The 21,042-nt window shown below is 56.6% G+C and overlaps 1 protein-coding gene across 1 annotated transcript; it reads right to left on the bottom strand.

Moving 5' to 3' along the window:
* Positions 1 to 978: 978 nt before the first annotated feature.
* Positions 979 to 19,873, bottom strand: KCNN4 (potassium calcium-activated channel subfamily N member 4). The gene is made up of 9 exons (XM_075536354.1): positions 19,564 to 19,873; positions 16,030 to 16,125; positions 14,133 to 14,545; positions 11,532 to 11,667; positions 8,662 to 8,772; positions 8,443 to 8,561; positions 7,574 to 7,643; positions 1,954 to 2,121; positions 979 to 1,531 (listed from the first exon to the last, which is right to left on the bottom strand). Exons 1-8 carry the CDS (start codon positions 19,720 to 19,722, stop codon positions 1,957 to 1,959), a joined length of 1,269 nt encoding a protein of 422 aa, XP_075392469.1. The 5' UTR covers positions 19,723 to 19,873; the 3' UTR covers positions 979 to 1,531; positions 1,954 to 1,956.
* Positions 19,874 to 21,042: the final 1,169 nt, after the last annotated feature.

Genomic DNA, 21,042 nt, shown 5'->3' with positions numbered 1-21,042 from the left:
GCCATTGGCTTTCATGGAAATCCAAAGATAGTTTGGTGGGAGGAAGGATGACACACCAGCTGGACTCCTCCACCCCGCAGCTGGGGATGAATCAGCCCCTGCAGTTTGGAAGAAGCCGTTTCGGGAAGTCAGGCCTAGGTTCGAGGCCCAAGGCCTCTGGTCCTCTCTGACTCACCTTGGGCGTGGCAGCAGGGGAGGGCTGGAGATGAATTTGGAGACTGAAGCTTCCGATTTTGATATCTGTGCCAGGGGTGAGCAGGGCAGGTGATTTATTAGGGATCTGGGTACATTCAGGACCTCTTAAGCCCTGTCCCCGCCTCGTTTAAGAATTCTAGCAGATTCTACCCCCCAGGCATGGATGGAGGTGAAATCCAAGTTGGGGTGGGGTGGGTGGGGGCGATGGCTTGAGTCTCCTGTTAGACTCCTGAAAGGAAGTTGTCCTGTAGGTTCGGGGGTGGGACGAATAAGCAGCCCCACTCCCACCCCCAACGAAACCCACCCCCAGAGTCAATTCTGACTCACAGCAACCCGTGGGACTGAGAGGAACTATCTTTGTGGGGTTCCTAGGATGCCGATCTTGCTGGAGACTGGTGGTCTCATCTCTCTTTCTTGGGGGGGCTGGGTGGTCCACGCTCGCTGCCACACAGTGAGTGCCGACTCACGGCGACCCCACAGGACAGGGCAGAACTGCCCCATGGGTTTAGGAGACTGCAACTCCTTCCGACGCTGCCGATCGCTAACAGAGCAGGCTTGTGCTCCCTCCTCAGAGTAGCTGGTGGGTTTGAACTGCGGACCCTGCGGTGAGCAGCTCATCAGTATGCCACCAGGGCAGTAGAACAGAGGGGGGAGAGCCTCTGCTGCACTGGTGGAGAAACTGAGGCTCAGATGGGGCCAGTCGTGTCCCCTGGGTGGCCTGCCCGGCCGGAGTGTGTGTATATGTGTGTGCTATAAACGACACAGCCACAGCTTCCGATTTGGTTGGATATTTATTACAAAGTACAAGAGCGGAGTCTGGGAGACAGCTGTGGAAAAATGGTGTCTTCCTGGCTCTCCTGCTAGTGGGTGGGGGGTGCCCTTCCTGCCTCCTCAGCCCAGCCCAACCCAGGCCCAGGTCTTGAGCTCTGCCCAAAAGCAGTAACGGAGACTCACAGGACCCAAGACTCCAGGCCCCAGGCCCCACCTGCCCCAATAACCAGGAGTCCTAACGACCCTCCCCCTTGGACACCTCCACTCCTACCTTCATTTATAGCAGCAGCATAGTGATCATGATTTTGAAGGGGGGGCATGTGTGTAGTGGGGGCAGTGCCCAATTGCCCATTAGGGGCTGCAGGAGTGGGCCAAGGCTTCCCTTCTTCAACCAGTGGTCCTTCCAGCGGCCACCAGGGAGTCCACCCACCCCCAGAGGTGGGGTCCCTTCAATCCCCAGCACTTGAGGTGCTCTGTCCATGGGAGGGGCTGGGTCAGGAGCAGGCCAGGGTGGATACCCTTGGCCTCATCCTGGATGAGTAGCCTGGTTCCTCCTCCACGTGTCCTGGTGGGACAGACAAACAGAGAGGCTGGTGAATAAACAAGCAGACAAGGAGAAGTGGGGGCCCGCCAAGATGGGGGTAGGGGGCAGGGTCAACATCTCCAGATAGCAAGAGACCAGGGTGCAGGGTGCACCTGCATAAGGGTATCAGATGGACAGAGTCCAGCGAATGGCAGACAGCAGCCAAGGCCCAGAGAAGGAAGGGAGAGAAGGGCATTGAAGGTCAGTGCAGGAGAGAAGCCAGCACCTTCTTCCTTCCGGCCTGCCCTGCTCCCGACTCAAGCCTCCTTCCTTCAGCTGGAAAAACAAAGGTGACCTTGCCACCTGGTCTCCGGGCCACCTCCCACCCCCTTGGCCACCCAGGTGCTGGGTCACTGGCACTTCCTCCAGGACACCTTCCTGCTCAGGAGCCCCAGCCCTCTCACCAGCTACGTGGCCTCCTGGATGGATTCTGGCAGTGGCCGAGGGCCCAGAGCGGTCCTGAGCAGCTCGGTCAGCGTGTCCAGCTTTCCCGCCAGCGCCTCGATGCGTTTCTCCAGGGCCTGGTGAGAGCTGCTCAGGCCCGACTGCAGGTCGCACAGGATCATGTGCATCTGGGTGGGCAGAGAGGATCCGGGATCAGCAGGCTGTGAGGGCAGCGGCCCCTAAGGAGGTCTTGGGTGCACAGAAAGTTAAGCACTCAAGGACTTGCCGAAAGGAGGGCCCAGTGAGCCCACTCAGGGGGTTCTAGGCGGACAGCTTCCTAGGGGTCCCAGCCTGGAAAACCCAAGGGGGCCGCTCGACTCGGCCACACACAACCTCCACACGCACTTAGCAACGATCACCAGAAAACCAAACCCCACCGCCACCGAGGCAATTTGGACTCACGGTGACCCTACAGGACAGGGTAGAAATGCCCCTGTGGGGTTCTGAGGCGGTAACTCTTCATGGGAGTAGAAAGGCCTGTCTTTCTCCCCAGGGGCAGCTGGTGGTTTCGAACTTCGGACCTTGCTATTAGTGCCCCCCCCCCCGCCCAAAGCCCTGGGGAGTAGACCGTCCTGTTTTCATCAGGCAGGGGAGGAGACTGAGGCCCAGAGCGATACAATGGCATGCCCAAGGCAGCCCCGAAGACTGAGCCTGGAACATTGTTGCTAGCTGTGACAGAGTCCACCTTCAATTCACTGCGACCCACGCACCATGGAACAAAACACTGCCCGGCCCTGCACCATGCCCGTGGTTGGTCATGGGTCAGACCCTTGCGTTCCATCGGTTTTCATTAGGTGACTTCGGACGTGGCTCACCAGGCCTTTCTTCCTAGTCCCGCCTTAGTCTGGAAGCTCGGCTGGAACCTGTTCGGTACCATAGCAACACTCACGCCTCCCATAAGTGGTAGCTGCTGCCCCTGAGGTTCGTGGGGAATCCAACCTGAGCCTCCTACGTCGTAAACAATAACAACCACCAAAAAACATCTAACCCACTGCTCCATCAAGTCTCACCCACTGCCCGCTAGTCAAGTCTCATTCATAGTGACCCTACAGGACAGAGTAGAACTGCCCCCGTAGGTTTTGGGAGGACGTAACTCTTTACAGGAGTAGAAAGCCTTGTCTTTCTCCCAAGAAGCAGCTGGTGGTTTTGAACTTCTGACTTTCCGGTTGGCAGCCCGACATGTAACCACTATGCCACCGGGGGCTCCTCCTGCCATCAAGTATGTAGGGTTTCTGGGGCTGTCAATCTCTATAGGAGCAGACAGCCTCAGCTTTGTCCCGCACTCGTAGCAGCTGGGGGGGGAGGGGGTCTGAACCACCAGCCCTGCAGTTACCAGTCCAATGCTTCACAGGCAGTGCCACCAGGGTGCCCACGGAAAAAGTATTCATGAAACACTGTGGAATTGATGAAGATCAGACGTCACAGGCCACCTGACCCTTTTACGGTATTGCCATCGTCATCCCAGGGTGCTCGGTGAATATTCCAGGCAGTTTTTCCTTACGTGTTTCCCCCGTCAGCAGAAGTTCCTGCGTTCTGTGTTTCAGGCTCGATGACCTTCATAATCACCTTGCCCGCAGCCTGTCCTACTGTGGTGGCTCTTGTGTCGCTGAGATGGTGGAAGTGGTGCCACCAGGATTTCAAATGCCAGCTGGGTCACCCATGGCGGACCCACAGAGCCCACAGGCTGGCTGTCCCTTTCTAAGAGATCAGCCACGGACAACCTTATGAGCACGGGCGCTGGGCACTGAGTCCCTCAGGATGAAGGCATTCAAACTACGACCCGAGGATGAGCTGCCTCCTCAAATAGGATTGGCTTTAAGGACATGGACCACGTGAAGCTTGCGGGGCCTTCAGTTGCTGGTGGGGCACGGCTCAACAGAAGACACAGCTGCAAGCAGAGTCACTCCAGACCAGCACTCCTCAAACACCTGGGGCCCCAGCACCTCCTCCGAGACAGCAGCAAATACCGTTTGATTAAACAAGGCTAGCTGTGTTCATGCCAAGGTCGTTAATTGGGATTTTATTGGCTTTGCCTGTGTGTGGGAACTTTGGTTTGTAAATTTGCTTTTGGCTTTATTGTTTTACAAGCGGCAGAGCTGGAAGGAGTTGTCTACATTCATCCACAGGGAAGTAATTTAAGGAGCTCTGGGCGTGCAGTGCATGAGCACTTGTTCTCACGCATAGAGGTTGTCGGTTCAAACCCACCAGAACCTTCTCACTGTTCTGCAGCAGAAAGCTGTGACAGGCTACTTCCATTGATAACCCAATTCAACCCCACTGAGTTGATTCTGAATCATGGAGACCCTGTAGGACAGAGTAGAACTGTCCCTGTGGGTTTCTGAGACGGTAAATCTTTAAAAAAAAGGTTTTATTGACATATAATTCACATATCGTACAATTTAATGGCTCAGATTAGAAAGAGTTGTAATCACCACTAACATCAGTTTTAGGTCAACCGTTGAAAGCCCCAGCCGATCCACGGTGACCCAAGGGAGAAAGTCTTGGCTTTCTAGTGCTGTAAAGAATTAGTCTCAGAAAGACTCGGTTTCCTACTCGAGTAAAGAGTTACAGTCTCAGAAACCCCTGGAGACAGTTCTTCAGTGGTTCTCAACCTTCCTCATGCCGAGACCCTTGCATCCAGTTCCTCATGCTGTGGTGACCCCCAACCATAAAATTATTTTCGTTGCTACTTCATCACTGTCATTTTGCTACTGTGATGAATCATCGTGTAACTATCTGATATGCAGGTTGTATTTCCATGGTTTCAATTTGAACATCATGAAAACAACATGCTGAATCACAAAGACAATATGAAATCATATATGGTGAGATATTTATTTCTAATGACAAATAAATGAAATTTTGTCTTGAAGCATGGTGTAGCATGTGTAACAGTCTTCATGCCAGGTACTCATATGTGGGGGTATCTGCATGTGGGTGGAGAGAGGAGTGGTGTCTCGGTTCCTAAGACCATCGGAAATGCATGGTTTCTGATGGTCTTAGGGGACCCCAGTGAAAGGGTCATTTGACCCCCCCCAATGGGGTCGAGACCCACAGGTTGAGAACCGCTGGTTTATAGGGTCGCTGTGAGTTGGAATTGACTCGATGGCAGTGAATTAGGTTTGGTTTGGTAACTCTTTTCAGGAATAGAAAACCTCAACTTTCTCCCCTGGAGCAACTGATGGTTTCAAACTACTGACTCTGTGGTTAGCAGTCCAATGTGTAGTGTAACCCACTACACCACCAGGCTTCTTTGTGGTGAAAAGACCTACCATTATGGGACAGTTCTACTCTGCCCTAAAGGGTACCCATGAGTTAAAATCACCTCTTTAGCAGTGGGTTTGATTTTGGTCACCTGACAATAAAAAGAATTTTATAGCAGAAGGACTTTGGGCCTCCACTCAAGTACTCCCCCAATGCAAGAATACTTTCTTCTGTTAAATTGGCATTCTATGATGCTCACTTCCCAACACAACCGCTGAAGACCAAGCGTGTGAATAAGCACATGTGGTGAAGAAAGCTGATGGTGCCCGGCTATCAAAAGATATAGTGTCTGGGGTCTTAAAGGCTTGAAGGTAAACAAGTGGCCATCTAGCTCAGAAGCAACAAAGCCCACATGGAAGAAGCATACCAGCCTGTGCGATCACGAGGTGTTGAAGGGATCAGGTATCAGGCATCATCAGAACAAAAATTCTTATCATAGTGAATGAGGGAGAGAGTGTGGAGTGGAGACCCAAGGACCATTTGTAGGGTACTGGAGATCCCCTTATAAAAGGGTCTCTGGGAGGAGAGGAGCCAGTCAGGGTGCGATGTAGCAATGATGAAACATACAACTTTCCTCTAGTTCCTAAATGCTTCCTCCTCCCCCACTATCATAATCCCAATTCTACCTTGCAAATTTGGCTAGACCAGAGGATGTACACTGGCACAGATAGGGACTGGAAACACAGGGAATCCAGGGTGGATGATCGCTTCAGGACCAGTGGTGTGAGTGGCGATACTGGGAAGGTTGAGGGAGGCTAGGTTGGAAAGGGGGAACTGATTACAAGGATCTACATGTGACCTCCTCCCTGGGGGACAGACAACAGAATAAGTGGGTAAAGGGAGATGTTGGACAGGGCAAGATATGACAAAATAATGATTTATAAATTATCAAGGGTTCATGAAAGAGCGGGGAGGGAGGGTTAAAATGATACCGGGGCTTAGGTGGAAAGCAAATATTTTGAGAATGATGAGGGCAATGAATGTACAAATGTGCTTTACAAAATTGATGTATGTATGCATTGCAATGAGAATTGTAAGAGCCCCTAATAAAATGATTAAAAAATAAAATAAATAAAAAGAATTTCAAATAAAATATTGAGGTTTTCTGTGCAATTTCTTTCCTTTCTTTAATTTAAAAGGCATCTGTACCTTAAATAGATGCCCTGTTGGTGTGATGGGTTATGGATTGGGCTGCTCACCTCAAGGTCGGCGGTTCAAACCCACCAGCTTCTCCTTGGGAGGAAAATGAGGTTAACTGCTCCCGTAAAGGTTTCCAGCTACGGCAGAGCCTGCTTAGGGTCACGGAGTTGGGATCAACTCGGTGGCTGTGGGCTGGGTGTCTTAAATAACAATCTATGGTGGTGCTGTGGGTGAGGCATCAGGCTGCTAACCACAAGGTTGGTGATTCAACCCCACCAGCCACTCCTTAAGAGAAGATGAGGCTCCTGCGAAGAGTGACAGTCTCAGATCCCGAAGAGCAGTTCGCCTCTGCCTTATAGGGTTGCTGGAGCAGAGTACTTGACTTGTCAAAACTCACTGCCACCAAGTGGATTCCAACTCACAGTGACCCTGAGATGGGGTAGAACCAATAGCTGGGCTCCACTGCCCCTCCCCTCCCCCCGCAACCCACACACAACCAAATTTGGGATTCAGTGGGTCTGGGTGGGGGCCTGGGAAGCTGCATTCACAAGTTCCCACATGATGCTCGGGCTCCACGGACACTCACTATGAAAACCATTCGCTAAACCAAACCCGCAACCAAACACTGCCGCCAAGTCAGTTCCAACAGAGCGTGAGCCTCCAGGACAGGGTAGGGCTTCCCCTGTGGGTTTCCCAAACCGTAACTCTTTCATGAGAAGAAAGCCCCATCTGTCACCCTAGGAGTGGCTTGTGGTTTTGAACTGCTGACCTTGCTGTTAGAAGCTCAACACAGAGCTTAACCATTATGCGGGCCCTTGGGTGGTGCTAAGTGGTGACTAACTAGCTCAACCCAAAGTCGGGAGGTTGGAACCCCTTCTCGATGCCTTGTATGAAAGGCCTGATCACCTCCTTCCAAAGCATCAGCCACTGAAGATCCTGTGGGGCACGGTTCTCTGACGCATATGCTACCCGCCCACCATGAACGTGGTTTGGATTCCGGTGTCTTAAATGAGCCCACGTGGCTCTGTTTTACATCGCTCATTCATTCATCGATGCGGTCGCAGATGTTTACTGAACTCTGGAGTGGGCCAGGCCCCAGCTCCTGGGCCAGATCGCTCAGCCGGCCACCCCTCCCCGCTCCTTCCAGAGCCCCTCCCTCCTGCAGGACCTCGGTACCTTGGAGATGTCCACCATGGCGTTCACCTGTTCCCGGAGCTTCCGGTGTTTCAGCCGCACGTGGCGGAACCTGTGGGAGGAGCGAGAGAGGGTCAGCTCTCTGACAAGCCTGGTCCGCAGACGTGGCCCGAGCTCAGGGGCAGGACTGGGGAAGGAGAGACCCACTTGGACACCGTACAGGTTGAGGACTTGGGAGGGGGAGTTAATAGTTGCACCCCTGGACCCACTCAGGTATAGACCCAGACAGAGTGTCTCGGATGGAGGGTCCAGGTCCATCTACACGCTGGGACACGCCATCAAAGACACCAGAGTCTGGACTGCAGACTCATGCAGGGCGCTAAGCAAGGACCACTGAGGTCAGCTAGCTGCTCCTGGGCTCAGGACCCTCAGAAATGGAATCAGGAATGTGTGCTGTTTCTCCAAACCAAGCTACACTCGCTGCCATCAAGTCGATTCTGAGCCACGGCAACCCGGCAGCGCAGGGCAGCACTGCCCCTGTGCGCTTCTGGGGCTGTAACTCTTGAGGGGGCGTAGAGAGCCCCCTGGATCTCCCACGGAGCGGCTGGTGGTTTTCGAACCGCTGACCTTGGACGCTCAGCCACTCCGCCACCAGGTGCTCAGAGCTGCGAACTCCGGAGGCCGTTGGCTTCGTAACAATAGATCTGAGACTATTTAAAAAGCAGGACGACGGTCACTGCCAGGTTCACGGGCATGTGTTCAGACCCAGTTGGCGTGGGGAGTTCTGACTGCGCGCACGCACACACGCACGTGCACACACGCACACATGCACGCGCGCACACACGCAGTGCAGAGAGGAGGGGACGTGAGCACGGTGGGCGCGCACGCGGACGCACACACGGGGTCCTCACGTGCTGATGGCGGCCAGCAGCCTGCGCTGGTGCCGGCGGGCGGCTCCCGAGTCCTTCCTGCGCGTGTGTTTGTAGAACATCCAGGCCTCCTGCAGCACCCGGGCAGCTGACTCCTTCATCTGGGGCACAAGCAGGGCAGCGTCAGTGGGGACAGGGCTGGGGACAAGGCAGGACAAGGGAGGAGGGGCCTGGGTGTTCTTGGCCCGTGGCCGCGCTCACCTCCTTGGCGTACTGGATGTCCAACATGAAGTTGTGCACGTGTTTCTCCGCTTTGTTAAACTCCAGCTTCCGGGCCACCACGGCCACCAGCAAGGCTGTGCAGCAGACGCCCTGTGGGCACAGCGGCAGGTGCTGGGGGGCTCGGCGGACCATGTGCTCACCCTCTCTCCCCTGGAACCCTCCCCACAGGCAGGGCCGTCCCAGCTGGCAGACAAGTCCACTGAGGCTCGGAGAGGGTACCAAGGTCCCACCTTTGGGAACAAATCACGTGTGTCCTGGTCACACTATGGGAATTCTGCTCTTGTTAAGGCGGGGGTGGGGGGGGGGTGGGGAGAGGAGACTGGACTCTTGCTCTCACATCTGACCCCTTCAGACCCTTCCCCTCCTCTCCCTTCACAGCCTCCACCCCAGCTTTGGCCTAGCACCCAGCTGTGACCGGGCAGTGCTCACTCCAATCTCCAAGGATCTCATGCCTCCAAACTTCTAAGCCTAGGATTTGGGGGGCCCCTGTCCTCTCCCATCTCTTTGCCCCGCCTCTGCCATCAAGTCAATTCCAACTTCCAGTGACCCTGTAGGACAGGGTAGCTAGCGCCTATGGGTTTCCAAGACTGTAACTCTTTGCAGGACCAGAGAGCCTCATCTCTCTCCCACGGAGCGGCTGGTGGTTTTGAACTGCTGACTTTGTGTTTGGCAGCCCAATGCATAACTGCTACGCCACTGGGCTGCTAACTTTTGGTTCCCAAGGACCCCATGATCCCTGTTCATTTCTCCTGGAGCTGGAATGACCTGTCTGCTGAAACCGGGTGGCCTGTGCTGGGCCACACACAGGATTCCGAGAGGCCTCAGCTCTGGGACCGCCCTGGCTCCCAATCTCTGCTCTGAACAAGCTACTCCACAGCTCTGTGCCTCAGTGTCTTGTCTGTAAAGTAGGCCGACTCTCACAGTGCTACGCTGGGAATCCCATGAATCCATGAATGAAGCCCCTGGAAAGTGGTACAAATCCAGCCTGCCACAGAGTCTGTTCTCCATAAAAGGGCGAGAGTTCGCTCCATCACACTGGAAACCTCTGCACCAGGAGCTGGCTAGACCCTCTAGGGCAGTGGTTCTAAACCTGTGGGTCACGACCCCTTTGGGGGTCAAATGACCCTTTCACAGGGGCTGCCCGATTCATCACAGTAGCAAAATGACGTTGATAAAGTAGCAACAAAAATAATTTTATGGTTGGGGGGTCACCACCACATGGGGAAATGTATGAAAGGGTCGGGGCATTAGGAAGGTTGAGAACCACTGACCTAGTGCACATTGAGTTCTTTCTGTCTGAGTCTCAGAGTCTCCTGTGACTAGGCAGAGGAAGAGGCTCTGGCCAGCCTGGAGGGCCCCTGACCCTTTGAGAGTATCTCCCAGGCTAGATCTTTGCTCCATCTCCCCAGTCCCAGACACATCACTGTGGAGGACACACTTCCCCGCCATCCCATCTGTCACTCAAAGACAGGACATGGGGATTCCAATATGACCTTTTTGGAATGCCAGGTCTGGGGGCTTGAGTCTCTGAGGGGAAGGGGAAGTGAAGGCCAGGGCATTGGTTGCTGTAGGGGGGCAGGGACTGGGGAGGGGGCCTACAGAAGAAAGGGGGTGGGATGACTAAGGGGCAGAGTCTGGGGAACAGAGAAGCCTTTGCTTCAGCCCCTGAAGACAGAGGTGTGAGTGGGGGCTGCTAGATATCTGGGCCAATCATGTCAGAGCTGTCCCCTTTTCCATTTACAGAGCCCTTCCTGTGTATCGGCTAGGAACCCAGGTGGCATACTGGTTACGGGTCAGACTGCTAACCGCAAGGTCAGCAGTTCAAAACCACTAGCCGCTTCACAGGAGCAAGAAGAGGCTTTCTACTCCTGTAAAAGAGTTACAGTATCAGAAACCCACAGGAGCAGTTCTACCCTGTCCTAGAGGGTTTCTGAGTCAGCGTTGACTCAATGGCAATGGGTGTTGGACTTTTCTGAGTTTTCCTGAACTGGGCACTGCTGGTGGCTCTGAACGTGGCTTAACTCATTGGATCTCAGCAACCCAGGACAACCCTACCACCAGGCCCAATCAAACTCAGCCTAGCAAGTCACTCCCATTCGAAAGATGAAGAAACTTAGGCACAGAGAGGTCATGTGGCTTGCCTAAGTTTCCCTGCCCTACTCTCACCCCCACCCCCACTAGGAAGTGGCAGCAGCAGCCTTTGAACCCAAGTATCCTGGCCCCTCTGGAATGCTCTTGATGATCACTCTGGATGGCCTTATGGAAGGAAGCTGGGAGACAGGATTCCTGGGTCCTAGTGGGGCCTACAAATCCTTGTGTGTGTGTGCATGCGCAGTTCATTCATTCAGCTGCCAACAGATGGATTAATGGTTTCCAGTCCCCCCAGAAGTGTCTTGGAAGAGAGGCCATCCAAGGACTTGGGAGCCCTTATGCAGGCCGGTTCCACTCTGACGCCTGTGGGGGGTGCCACGTGTGGGACTCAGATTTGCAACAACTGCGTGGTTGTGGGTGGAAGAAAGCAGGTGCCTGCGCCCTACACATGTTCCAGGATGGGGAACAGGACCCCCAAGTCTCCTGGGGCTGGGGGCCTGGTTTCCTGCATTGCAGAAGGAAAGGGGGCTGGGGAGTTAGTCGTCTGGGTCCTTGAGGATGCTGAAGGATAGAGGGTGAGGGCTGCAGAGAGCAAGGTGGGGGGGGGGGCGCTGGCTTTCTGAATCTGGCACAGGAATGGGGTGATGTCTTGGTCTTAGGAAAGTGCTGGGCAGTGGAGGTGGGGTGTCCCGGGACACCTGGGCTGGCTGTAAGGGGGGCATGAGCAGGTGTAGGATCCCCAAGGGGGCTGTACTCACCATGACCCCAGTGCAGAGACAGACAATCTTGCCCCACATGGTCCCCGGCACCACATCCCCATAGCCAATGGTCAGAAAGGTGATGGGGATCAGCCACAGCGTGTCCAGAAGGTGGCCGGTGGCATTAACGGCCTGTCTATGGGGAGAGGTGGGTTAGTTCTGATACCTTGCCCTGGGCTTTTCCAAATGCTAGGCACTCCCCACCCCCACCCGATTATGCCTCTCCTACTCCCTGATTCCTCCTCCCCTGCCACGGTCAGAAGAAGCACACCCCCCCCCCCCCCAACACACACACACAGACACAAAAAGGTCTGAGCTTTGGGTCTCTTCCCTTTGCAGGTCAACTTAGACTAGATGCTCAGACTCCCTGGACTGTGGGATTTGAACCGGGACCTGGCCAGTTCCAAAGCCTCTCTCGGGCTGCTGCATTCAGAGTCCACGGTGAGCAGAACAGACAACGGAACAACATCAAATCTTTCGGGAGTCCCACCCTTTCCGGTTTGATTAGGCCACCTCTCGCCCACTCAGCATCTTTGTGGAAATTAGACAAAAAGGTTTCCCCATCCTTGGGTAGATGGGACCTTGGGCCCACAAGCCCACTTGTGTCCCCTCTCACCAGTGCTCACAGAGTAGCCCCATTTCAGACCCTCTGAATTAGGGAAGCCTGGTGGCATAATGGTTATTGTTAGATCGGAAGTTTGAAACCACCAGCTGCTCTGAGGGAGATAGATGAGGCTTTCTGCTCCTGTAGAGATGTATTGCCTCAGACTTGCACAGGGGCAGCTTGCTAAGAACCAGAACCCCTTACTCAATGGTAGTAAGGGGTGGGGCCTGAATCTCCCTTGAAGGGGGAGGAGGGATTCATTCATTGGTCCAGATACTGCCCAATCTCCCACTTGGGGAAAACAGAGAAGCTGGGAGATAAAAGAGTTAAAAACCACAGAAGAATAAACAACCAGGGAGACTTTACAGGCTACGGGGTTTGACACCCACTTTGCAGATGAGGAAACTGAGGCTCAGAAGTGAGCCATCACACAGAAAGCTGGAGGCAAGATTTGAACCCAGAGAACCAGCTGCAGGAAACCAAAAGCTCCCCTCCATCAGGAACAGACATCAGAAGCCGGAGTGTTTGCTGAAACCCACAGCAGGGTCCCACCAAAGGCCTCTCCAGAGTTTCACATTTCAGATTCAGTAGAGCTGGGTGGGGCCACCTAGGAAGTCACATTCATAAATCCCCCTGGGGATGCTCCGGCCTCAGACCCTCACTTGGAAAGCCACTGACTAATCCCCAAACCCAATGCGAACCAACAACTGTCATGGAGCGGGTTCTAACTCCTGGTGGCCCTAGGGGACAGAGGGGAGCTCCGTTGGAGGGTCTTTGAGGTCGTTAATTGTTACAGAAAAAGACAGCCTCTTCTTTCTCTGTCGGAGAGGCTAGTAGATTCAAACTGACAACCCTGTGGTTAGCAGCCCAACGTGTAATCCCCTGCACTACCCGGGCTCCACCATGGGCTAAAACGATGTTCCCCACGTTCCTTCTCTGACCGACAGCATACAGATTCAGCCAGGATCCGGTCCTATGAGGGGACTTCAGATTTCATGGAAAAATGGAATGAACTGATAACAGAATTTCCCCGTCAACTTTTTAAAGCCCCTTTGTACAAGACCTAGTGGGCAGCCTCAAATCCCACCCTAATCCTGACTACTGCGGGGAGGGGGGGGGCGCTGCTGTAGCTCCAAAGACCAAACCCAATGGCTATGGCGTCCCTGTTTTGATGGAGAAGCCCCGATGCCCTGGTGGATTAAGCACTGGACTGCTTGCTATCCGAAAGGTGCAGGCCCACCAGCTGGTCCCCAGGAGAAGGAAGTCCTGTGAAGACTGACCGTCTGGGAAAGCCTATAGAATAGGGTTACTATGAGTTAGAACCGCAGTGGGGAGTCCGCATGGAAGTGGATCACAAGGTGGCACCGATGGTTGACTTTGAACTGCCGATCTTCAGGTGAGTAGACATGGCCAAACTGTTGTGTCACACACACACTCACACTCACTCGCTGCCAAGTCGATTGTGATTCATAGTGACCCTACAGGACAGGGTGGAATTGTCCTTGTGGGTTCCCCGAGACTGTCACTGGATTCGAGATGCTGACCTTGTGGCCAAGCAGCTCAGCGCTTGGACAGCGACAACACGGGTGTGTGTGGGGGGGGGCCCTCCTTTTGTACCCCCCTGGGCCTTTATTCTTCCCCAGAGCCGTCCCAGTGCAACGTGTAGTGCCAACAGTTATCTCCAAGTCCCTTCCCCTCAAGAGGATGAGTGAAACCTGTGGCCTGGTGCCAGCCAGCCGCTGGGTTTGGAAATGGATCCGATCTGGGGGCCCTGAGACTGGGGCGACCGGGAAGGAAAGAGCCTGGGCAGGCTGCGAGTGGAGGAAGGGCTGGGACTGGCCCGCTGGTTCCTCACGGCGGTGGTGAAGGCGGATGAGGGTGTGGGTAGACCTCCGCCAGGAGACAGTGGAAAATATGAGCTTTCTCCGCGGCTCCGTTCCCAACCGGCTCCACGTCCCGTCCCATCCCGGGCACAGCCTCCCCCGGCGCGCGCTCACCTCTCGGCCACCGACAGCACCCAGGCGGTGGTGAGCCACAGGCCGAGCGTGAGGCCGAGCAGCAGGCGGCCCGGGTGCGTGTTCATGTACAGCTTGGCCACGAACCAGTGGCGGAAGCGGACCTGGTTGAGGGCGCCGATGCTGCGGTAGGACGCGTTGAGCAGGACGCCGCTGCGCAGGAGCACGGCGCGGGGCACCAGGTAGAGGCGCAGCAGCATGGCCAGCGACAGCAGCGCCTCCTCCTGACCCAGGAAGCCCGGCCAGGTGGACGCCGCCCCGCGCGGCATGCACGGCGGGCCCCGCACGGGCGCCGGGTGCAGCCCGCACACCGCCAGCTCCAGCACGATCTGCGCCGCCTGCCGCCGGGTCAGCGCCACGCGCCAGTCCCGGAGCCCGTTGTCCGTCATGAACAGCTGCGGGGAGGAGGCACAGGGAGCGCGGGTCAGGCCGAGGCCAGGCGACGGGGCTGCGCCGCGAGATAAGGGGGGCGAGCCCGCCGGGGCCCCGGCCTGGAGAAGAGATAGTTGGGGGGCAACCCGGAGCTGGGGAGGCTGCAGTCCGGGAGGGGCCAGGACGACTTCACGCCCTGCTCCCTGCCCCTCCCCCCTCCAGCCTCAGTCCCCTTGCAGAACTTCTTACTGAGCTCCCCCTGGGGTCCCCGGGGGCCCCCTATTCTTTGTGTGAAGGGAACACATTAGACAGACAGACACACACACACACACACATACACACACACACACACACACACACACCGCCTTGGGTGGGGCTCACATTCCCGGACCCCAGCCCTGTCCAGTGCCTGTCATTGCAACAATAACAATACGCTATTAGCAATCACAATAGCAGGCATTTAGCGGGCACCGGGCCGTGTGCCAGGCTCACCTGTGCCCTATTCGCGTCGGGCACAACACGATGGGACCACCCGGTTCTTGCCCTGATTTGACAGAAAAGGAAACTGAGGCCCCAGAGAGGGTAAGGGCTTTGTGTTCGGGCCACCCACCGTGCCCCGTGTCTTAACGGCTCTGATGGTGGGTTAGTGACAGTGTTACTCATGAACATGGGGACAGGCACCTTTCCCGGGGACACATCTTACGGGGCTTAGGCAATGCCGCAGGGCTTCCCCACATTAACCATCTGGGAAGGCCCTTGGGGAATGGGGAAGGGGAAAGAGGGGTGTAGGGCAACTAGATCTGGGAAGATGGGGGATGGGTTGGGACAGGATAGGGAAAATGGAGAGTTGAACATTTGGCTTGGCATGTTTTCCCAAATGGGTGAACCTGCCCCAGGGGAGGGGGGGCTGCAACCATCCAGGGGGAGAGCAAACGCAGACACCTACCCTTGACCCTGGATTAGGGCATAGAGTACAATGGTTTTTAATGGGCCAGAGGGTCGCTGAGTAGAATTCCCCTCCCCCCCCCCGTTTTTTTTCTGGGAAGGGAGTAATAGGGAACCTGTGAGGGTAGAGGGAGCTATAGAAGAGGAAGCTTATTAGGTTTGGGGTGGGGGGCTAGCAGAGAGATGGACCAGGGGTGGAGAAGGGTCACAGCTACACCGCCCACACTGCTGGGGATCTTAGGGAGCTTGGGTCTGGGCAAGCAAGTCAGCTAGATGGAGGGCTAGGGGTCTGGGAGGTGGGGCTCCATGGGAGGGAGGCGAGATCAAGGGAGATGGGGGTGCTGCAGGTGGCTCTGTCTGTGGTTCACCCCATCCTGTGGTGACAAGTATAGGCCCCACTCAGAGCAGAGGGGCCTCATTACATTGTCCAGGGGGAGTCCGGGCAGGGGGGGGGGGCGAAGAGGGAGAAGGAGGAGAGTGGAGAGTGTGAGCTGAAGAGGCGTAGGCGCTGGGCTGGAGAAAGTGAGGAAGGGGCTTCCGAGAAGGAAGGGTCTTGTCCTACCTGGACCTCCTTGGCATGGAAAGCCACGATAAAGCAAAGAAGCAGGAAGGTGGAAATGCTGATCACGCATTTAACCAGGAACAGGTAGATGGCCCACTGTGGGAAAGGGACAAGGAAAGGCAGTGAGGCCTCAGGTCTCCACCTGGTGGCCTCTCTCTCTCTCATTCCTTGCACCAGCTACCAGCTTCTCCCGGGACCTCCATTCCAACTCAAAACCAAACCAAACTGACTGCCATTGAGTCAATGCTGACTCTTACCACCCCTGTAGGACAGGGTAGAGCTGCCCCTGTGGGCTTCTGAGACTGCAACTCTTTACAGGAGAGCAGAAAGCAGAGCTCTCGCTGGTGGTTTCAAACTGCTGGCTTAGTGCAACCCAATGCATAACCACTCTACCACCGCCATCACCACCCCCACCCCCACCCCCACCATCATCACTCTTGTCCCCAGGGAGTCTCAGAACCTTCATGCAGGGAGAGTGACCTCTTCCTCCTCATCCCAAATGCCACGGTCCCGCTCCCTCTCTCTTTTCCCAACACAGACTACCTCTGCTGGGGATCCTTGAAACTCCCATTCCTTCATCACCCCAACACCCCCAGCCCCCTTTCCCGCCATTGCTCAGGGGTATCTAGAAACAGACATCTAGTTTCTAGAGAATGCCCCCTTCCCTGTGCAGCTGGTCTTGCCAGCCAACCCCACTTCAACTCCCCTGTGCCCAGTTCTAGAGGAGCCTAGAAACTCTCATTCCATCCCCAAAGAAAGGGCACTCTGCTCTGTCCATTCAGGTGTCTGAGTCTAGGTCTAGCCGCCCCCTCCCCCTACTGCTGCATCTCTTCCCCTCCCTCCTGCCCTCCCCCTTGGCTCTCAACCCAGGGCAGAGCTGGCCAGAAGCAGGGGACTTCCGGAAACCATGGAGAAGACCCCCCAGCCCCCCGCCACACTCTCTTTGTGTGGCACTACCTTGGAAGACTCTAGAATTAGGGAGGGAGGAATTCAGAGTAAAGGAGATACCTAGATTCTCTAGGAAAGAGTGTGTCTGTGTGTTGGGGGAGGGTCCCTACCTGAGGGTGTGGTCAGGGTTGGGGGCCACGTGGCCTCCCATGCCGAGGCCCAGCACCTGTTTCTCCTAAGACTTATATCAATTCTCTTGGCTTGGCCAGGGCCTGCCTCTGAGCAGGGGAAGAGGGCCAGTTTCCTGCTGGAAGGGAGGGGTGCTGTCCTCCTGCCCCCCACCCTGAACAAAGAGGCCTTTGTCCCCAGCTCTCTCCCACCCCCTTCTTCCTTCTCCAGCTCCCCATGCCCTTGTCTCTTTCTTTATTCTTCCCAACCTCCACCCCATGCACAAGCACTATCCCCATGCAGTTCAGCTCTCGTTGATCCTCTCTGTTTTTCCAGGATCTCTGTCCCCCAATCCCTGACCTGCCTGCACTGTGGCCCCTTGGAAGCTCCTGTCCTCCAAGGGCGCTTTCCAAGGAGCTCTGCTGGCCTGGTGGGTTACCCGTTGGCCTGCTAACCTCAGGGCCCGCAGTTCAAACACATCAGTTGCTCTGAGGGAGAAAGGTGACACTGTCTGTTCCGGTAAAGATGGACAGTCTCAGAAGCCCACCGGGTTTCTGTCCCAGAGGGTCTCTGTGAGTCAGAATTGACTCAGTAGCAGCGAGTTTGGAGTTTGATGGGGTGTTTCTACTTCTTTCTCTCTTTGGTCTTTTTCCTTCTCCTCTCTTCTCTTTCTCCCCATCTCCTTTCATCTGTCTCTCTCTCAGCATCTGTCTCTTCCTCCCTCTCCTCCGCCCACCAGGGCCATTATCTCTGTGTGCTCCCGGGTATGTGTCTCCTCGCCCCCTGCCCTGCCGTTAGTTGGAATCCCAGAACTGCTCCTTAGGGTCCAAGAGTCAATCTTTATGGGAGCACACAGCCTCATTTTTCAGCCTCAAAGCAGCTGGTGGGTTTGAACCAAGGAGCTTTGGGTTAACGGCCCAAGACTTAGTTCACTGCACCACCAGGACTCCTAGGAGGCCCCGGGCAGGGCCATGCCTTTTCACCTTTGTCCTTGTTTTGGGGGAAACTGAAGCCCAGAGAGCTGCAGCAGCGCCACCCAAGGTCCTTGTGCTGGGGGGAAGGAAGAAACGCCAGGGGACCCTTGAAGGACCCAGGCTGTGCCAGGCACCATGCCCCCACCCCCCTCTGTTGGGCAGGCGCTGAGCGTGGGAGCGGCAGGCAGGCCCCGGCCTTGCTTCCTGTTGGCACGAACTTCTGCAGCCCCACCTCCTCCAGCACTTGCTGCCCTCGCCTTGGCTGGCCTGGTCAGAGGAAGCCAGCCTGCCCTGACCCCCATGTGGCACTTTAGAGCCGCCTGGCTGCCCCATCCACAAAGCCAGCCCGAGCCTCTAGAACCTAGACCCCAGTTCTCAACGCACAGCCAGGTCTCCTGTCTCTCCTCTCCCAGGGGGCAATTCTGCTGACCCCTCAACTTCTGATTCCCATCTCTGTCCACAGCCTGCCCAGAGGCAACCCTGACCAGGGCTGGAACATGCTGGGACCTGCTCCGACCCTCCCTGGCGCCACCTGCCCCTTTTCTCTCCACCATCCTCAAAGTTCGCTCTCTCTCTGCCCCTTAGACCCGCGGGGCCACCCTCTCACACCCAGGAGCTGGGCTCCCAGCCCCCTCCTCCCTCAGACCCAGGAGTGGAGGTGACTATAAAGCCACCTCGCCACTATTTCCAGTCTAGACTCTAGAGGTCATACCAATTCTAAGGATCCCTTGATGGAGGGAGGGGAGCGTATTTCCCGTTTCCCACCTCCACCCCAGCCAATCTCTCTGGACTCTGCCCTTCTCAGACAGGTGGTGGGTAAATGCTAGGGGTAGATAAGAGCCGAGAAGGAGCCTCCGCCTACTGGAAGAAGTTAGTCCTTCTTCCCGCCCTCCCTTCCCCAAACCCAGGCCGCTAGCAGCCCCCACCACACTCCCTGCCATCCACCGAAACCTGGGCCCCCACTCCCCTAAGCCATTCTCAGGGGCTCCGGACAGCTAGGTCTCCGGGACATTCAAGCTTTGCAGGTCAACACGTCCAAAGGCTGAGAGGACACTCAGATCGACATCCTGGTCCCTTCCTCTTGCAAAGCGGTCCCCAGCATCTCACGCTGGGCCGCATTTCCCCAGTCCCTTCCAGCCTCACACTGGGGAGTCCCCGCCCCCGCCCCCTCCTCCCTCAGTCTTGAATCTTGGCCCTCCTCCTCCAGACGGTCCAGGGGTTCTGGCTTCCAGTTCCCACTCCCCACAGACGCAGGAGTCTGGTCCCCGAGCCCGCTCATCCCTCAAACCCAGGAGTACCGCCTCCCCAGCCCACTCCTCCCTCGGGCTGGGAGTCCCGGTGCCCCACTTCCCTGCCTGCGCCCCAGTACTTCCTTTGCCTCGAACTCCTGCGGTGGTTCCCCACCTATGCCTCCCTCTGGCCCCGCCCCCTCGTCCTGTGCGCCCCCCGTGGTCCCTCTGGGCTCCGCCCCATCGTCCTGTGCGCCCCCCGTGGTTCCACTCACCGGGCAGCTCCCGAACCACAGCATCTCCGCGTGCAGCACCATGAGCCCAATGCCAACTCCCGCCAGCGCCAGCGCCCAGCCCGCCAACCACTTCTCCTGCTCCAGCAGCCGCTTGCGCCGCCGCAGGGCCCCCAGGCCCGGCACCAGCTCCCCGCCCATGGCCCCCAGGGCCTTGGGGCTCAGCCAGCTTCCCGCCCAGGGTCCCCCACCTCGCAGCACGCAAAGGGCAGCCACTGTGGCTGGCCGCAGGTCCTCCGTGTCCGCTGCGCTCCCTCTGGGGCTGGAGGAGAGGCGCGGCGGAGGAGCCCGGTGCCCTCTGGGGGTGGTGACGGCTGGGCAGGGCGGGGAGGGGCCTGGGACGCCCCCGGGCAGTGGGGGGAGGCTCCCTAACCCTCCTTCTCAGATCCAGGGTGTGTCCTTGGGGCACAGCAAGGAAGAGGCGTCCATCCACGTGGACAGACACACAAGGACACACAACAGGCTTTGCCACACACAACGGTCTACACGGAGTGTGATACACACCTACCCCCCACTCCCCGCCCCCACCACACCCAGACACCACATGACACACCGCCCCGGGGTGATAAACCTGGAGCACACACACTGCCGGCAGGAGGCAGAACTGAACTCACAAACGGGTACTCCACACCATTGCCACTCGGTGACTCACAGCTGCCTATGGGCACTGAAACCCACAGCCACACCCAGACACACACACACACACACACACACGGCGTGGCCCACGCCAAGGTGGGCAGTGTCCCCGGCCACCCAAACATTGTCTACACACAGACACGGATCTGACACCCAACACTGGCACCAGCAGCCACCCCCAGACGTGCCACAAACACAACAGACATCCCCCCCCTCCGTCAACACCTCCTCCCCCCGGACACACACACATACCATGCACTAGCACAGTGCTAGCCAAATGCCCCAGGTGACACACTCGTACCACAATGCGTTCAGGGCACCCCAAACATTACACGATGGGGAATGACCCTGGGCGGGTGGCCGCACACACAGGACTGAGGGCCACCCCCTACCCCGCACCCCAGCCACCCAGCAGCCCAGGCAGATGTGCCCACAGGGTGATTCAGTGCACACACTGATTCACCTACACACACATGCACACATGCCACATCCTGGTGACTGCAAGACAAATGTCGAGTCAGACCATCGATTGGGCACACTCGGAGATCCAGGGCAGACGACGACACAGAGAAAGCCTAGCCTCACATGCCCAGGGCGTGGCACCTGGGTGCACACAGGCTCTCCAGGTGGGACACATCCCAGCTTGATGTCCGGGACCACAGGCGACACGGGCATGCACACCCTGAGGTGGCCCGCAGAGGGAAACCGAAGCCACATTTTCCCACAAACCACACCCGAGTACCCCGCAGAGAAGTCAGACATGGCAGGGCAGGCTGTGTGCACACAGGCTGATGCCCACGGGGGAGGGATGCACTAGTAGGTGGC

This window comes from Tenrec ecaudatus, chromosome 18 (genome assembly GCF_050624435.1).
Source record: "Tenrec ecaudatus isolate mTenEca1 chromosome 18, mTenEca1.hap1, whole genome shotgun sequence".
Taxonomy (NCBI): Eukaryota; Metazoa; Chordata; class Mammalia; order Afrosoricida; family Tenrecidae; genus Tenrec; species Tenrec ecaudatus.
The sequence above is the reverse complement of the archived record's forward strand: the minus strand, read 5'-3'. Positions and strand labels throughout refer to the sequence as shown.

Bases quoted from the DNA above. Each gene is read 5' to 3' on its own strand.
- KCNN4 (XM_075536354.1), bottom strand. From the start codon at position 19,722: ATGGGCGGGGAGCTGGTGCCGGGCCTGGGGGCCCTGCGGCGGCGCAAG. The intron at 11,668-14,132 runs GTGAGCGCGCGC...CTCTCCCCATAG, and splicing joins GTGCTGTCGGTGGCCGAGAG to ACAGGCCGTTAATGCCACCG. The intron at 8,562-8,661 runs GTGAGCGCGGCC...CTTGTGCCCCAG, and splicing joins ACATCCAGTACGCCAAGGAG to ATGAAGGAGTCAGCTGCCCG.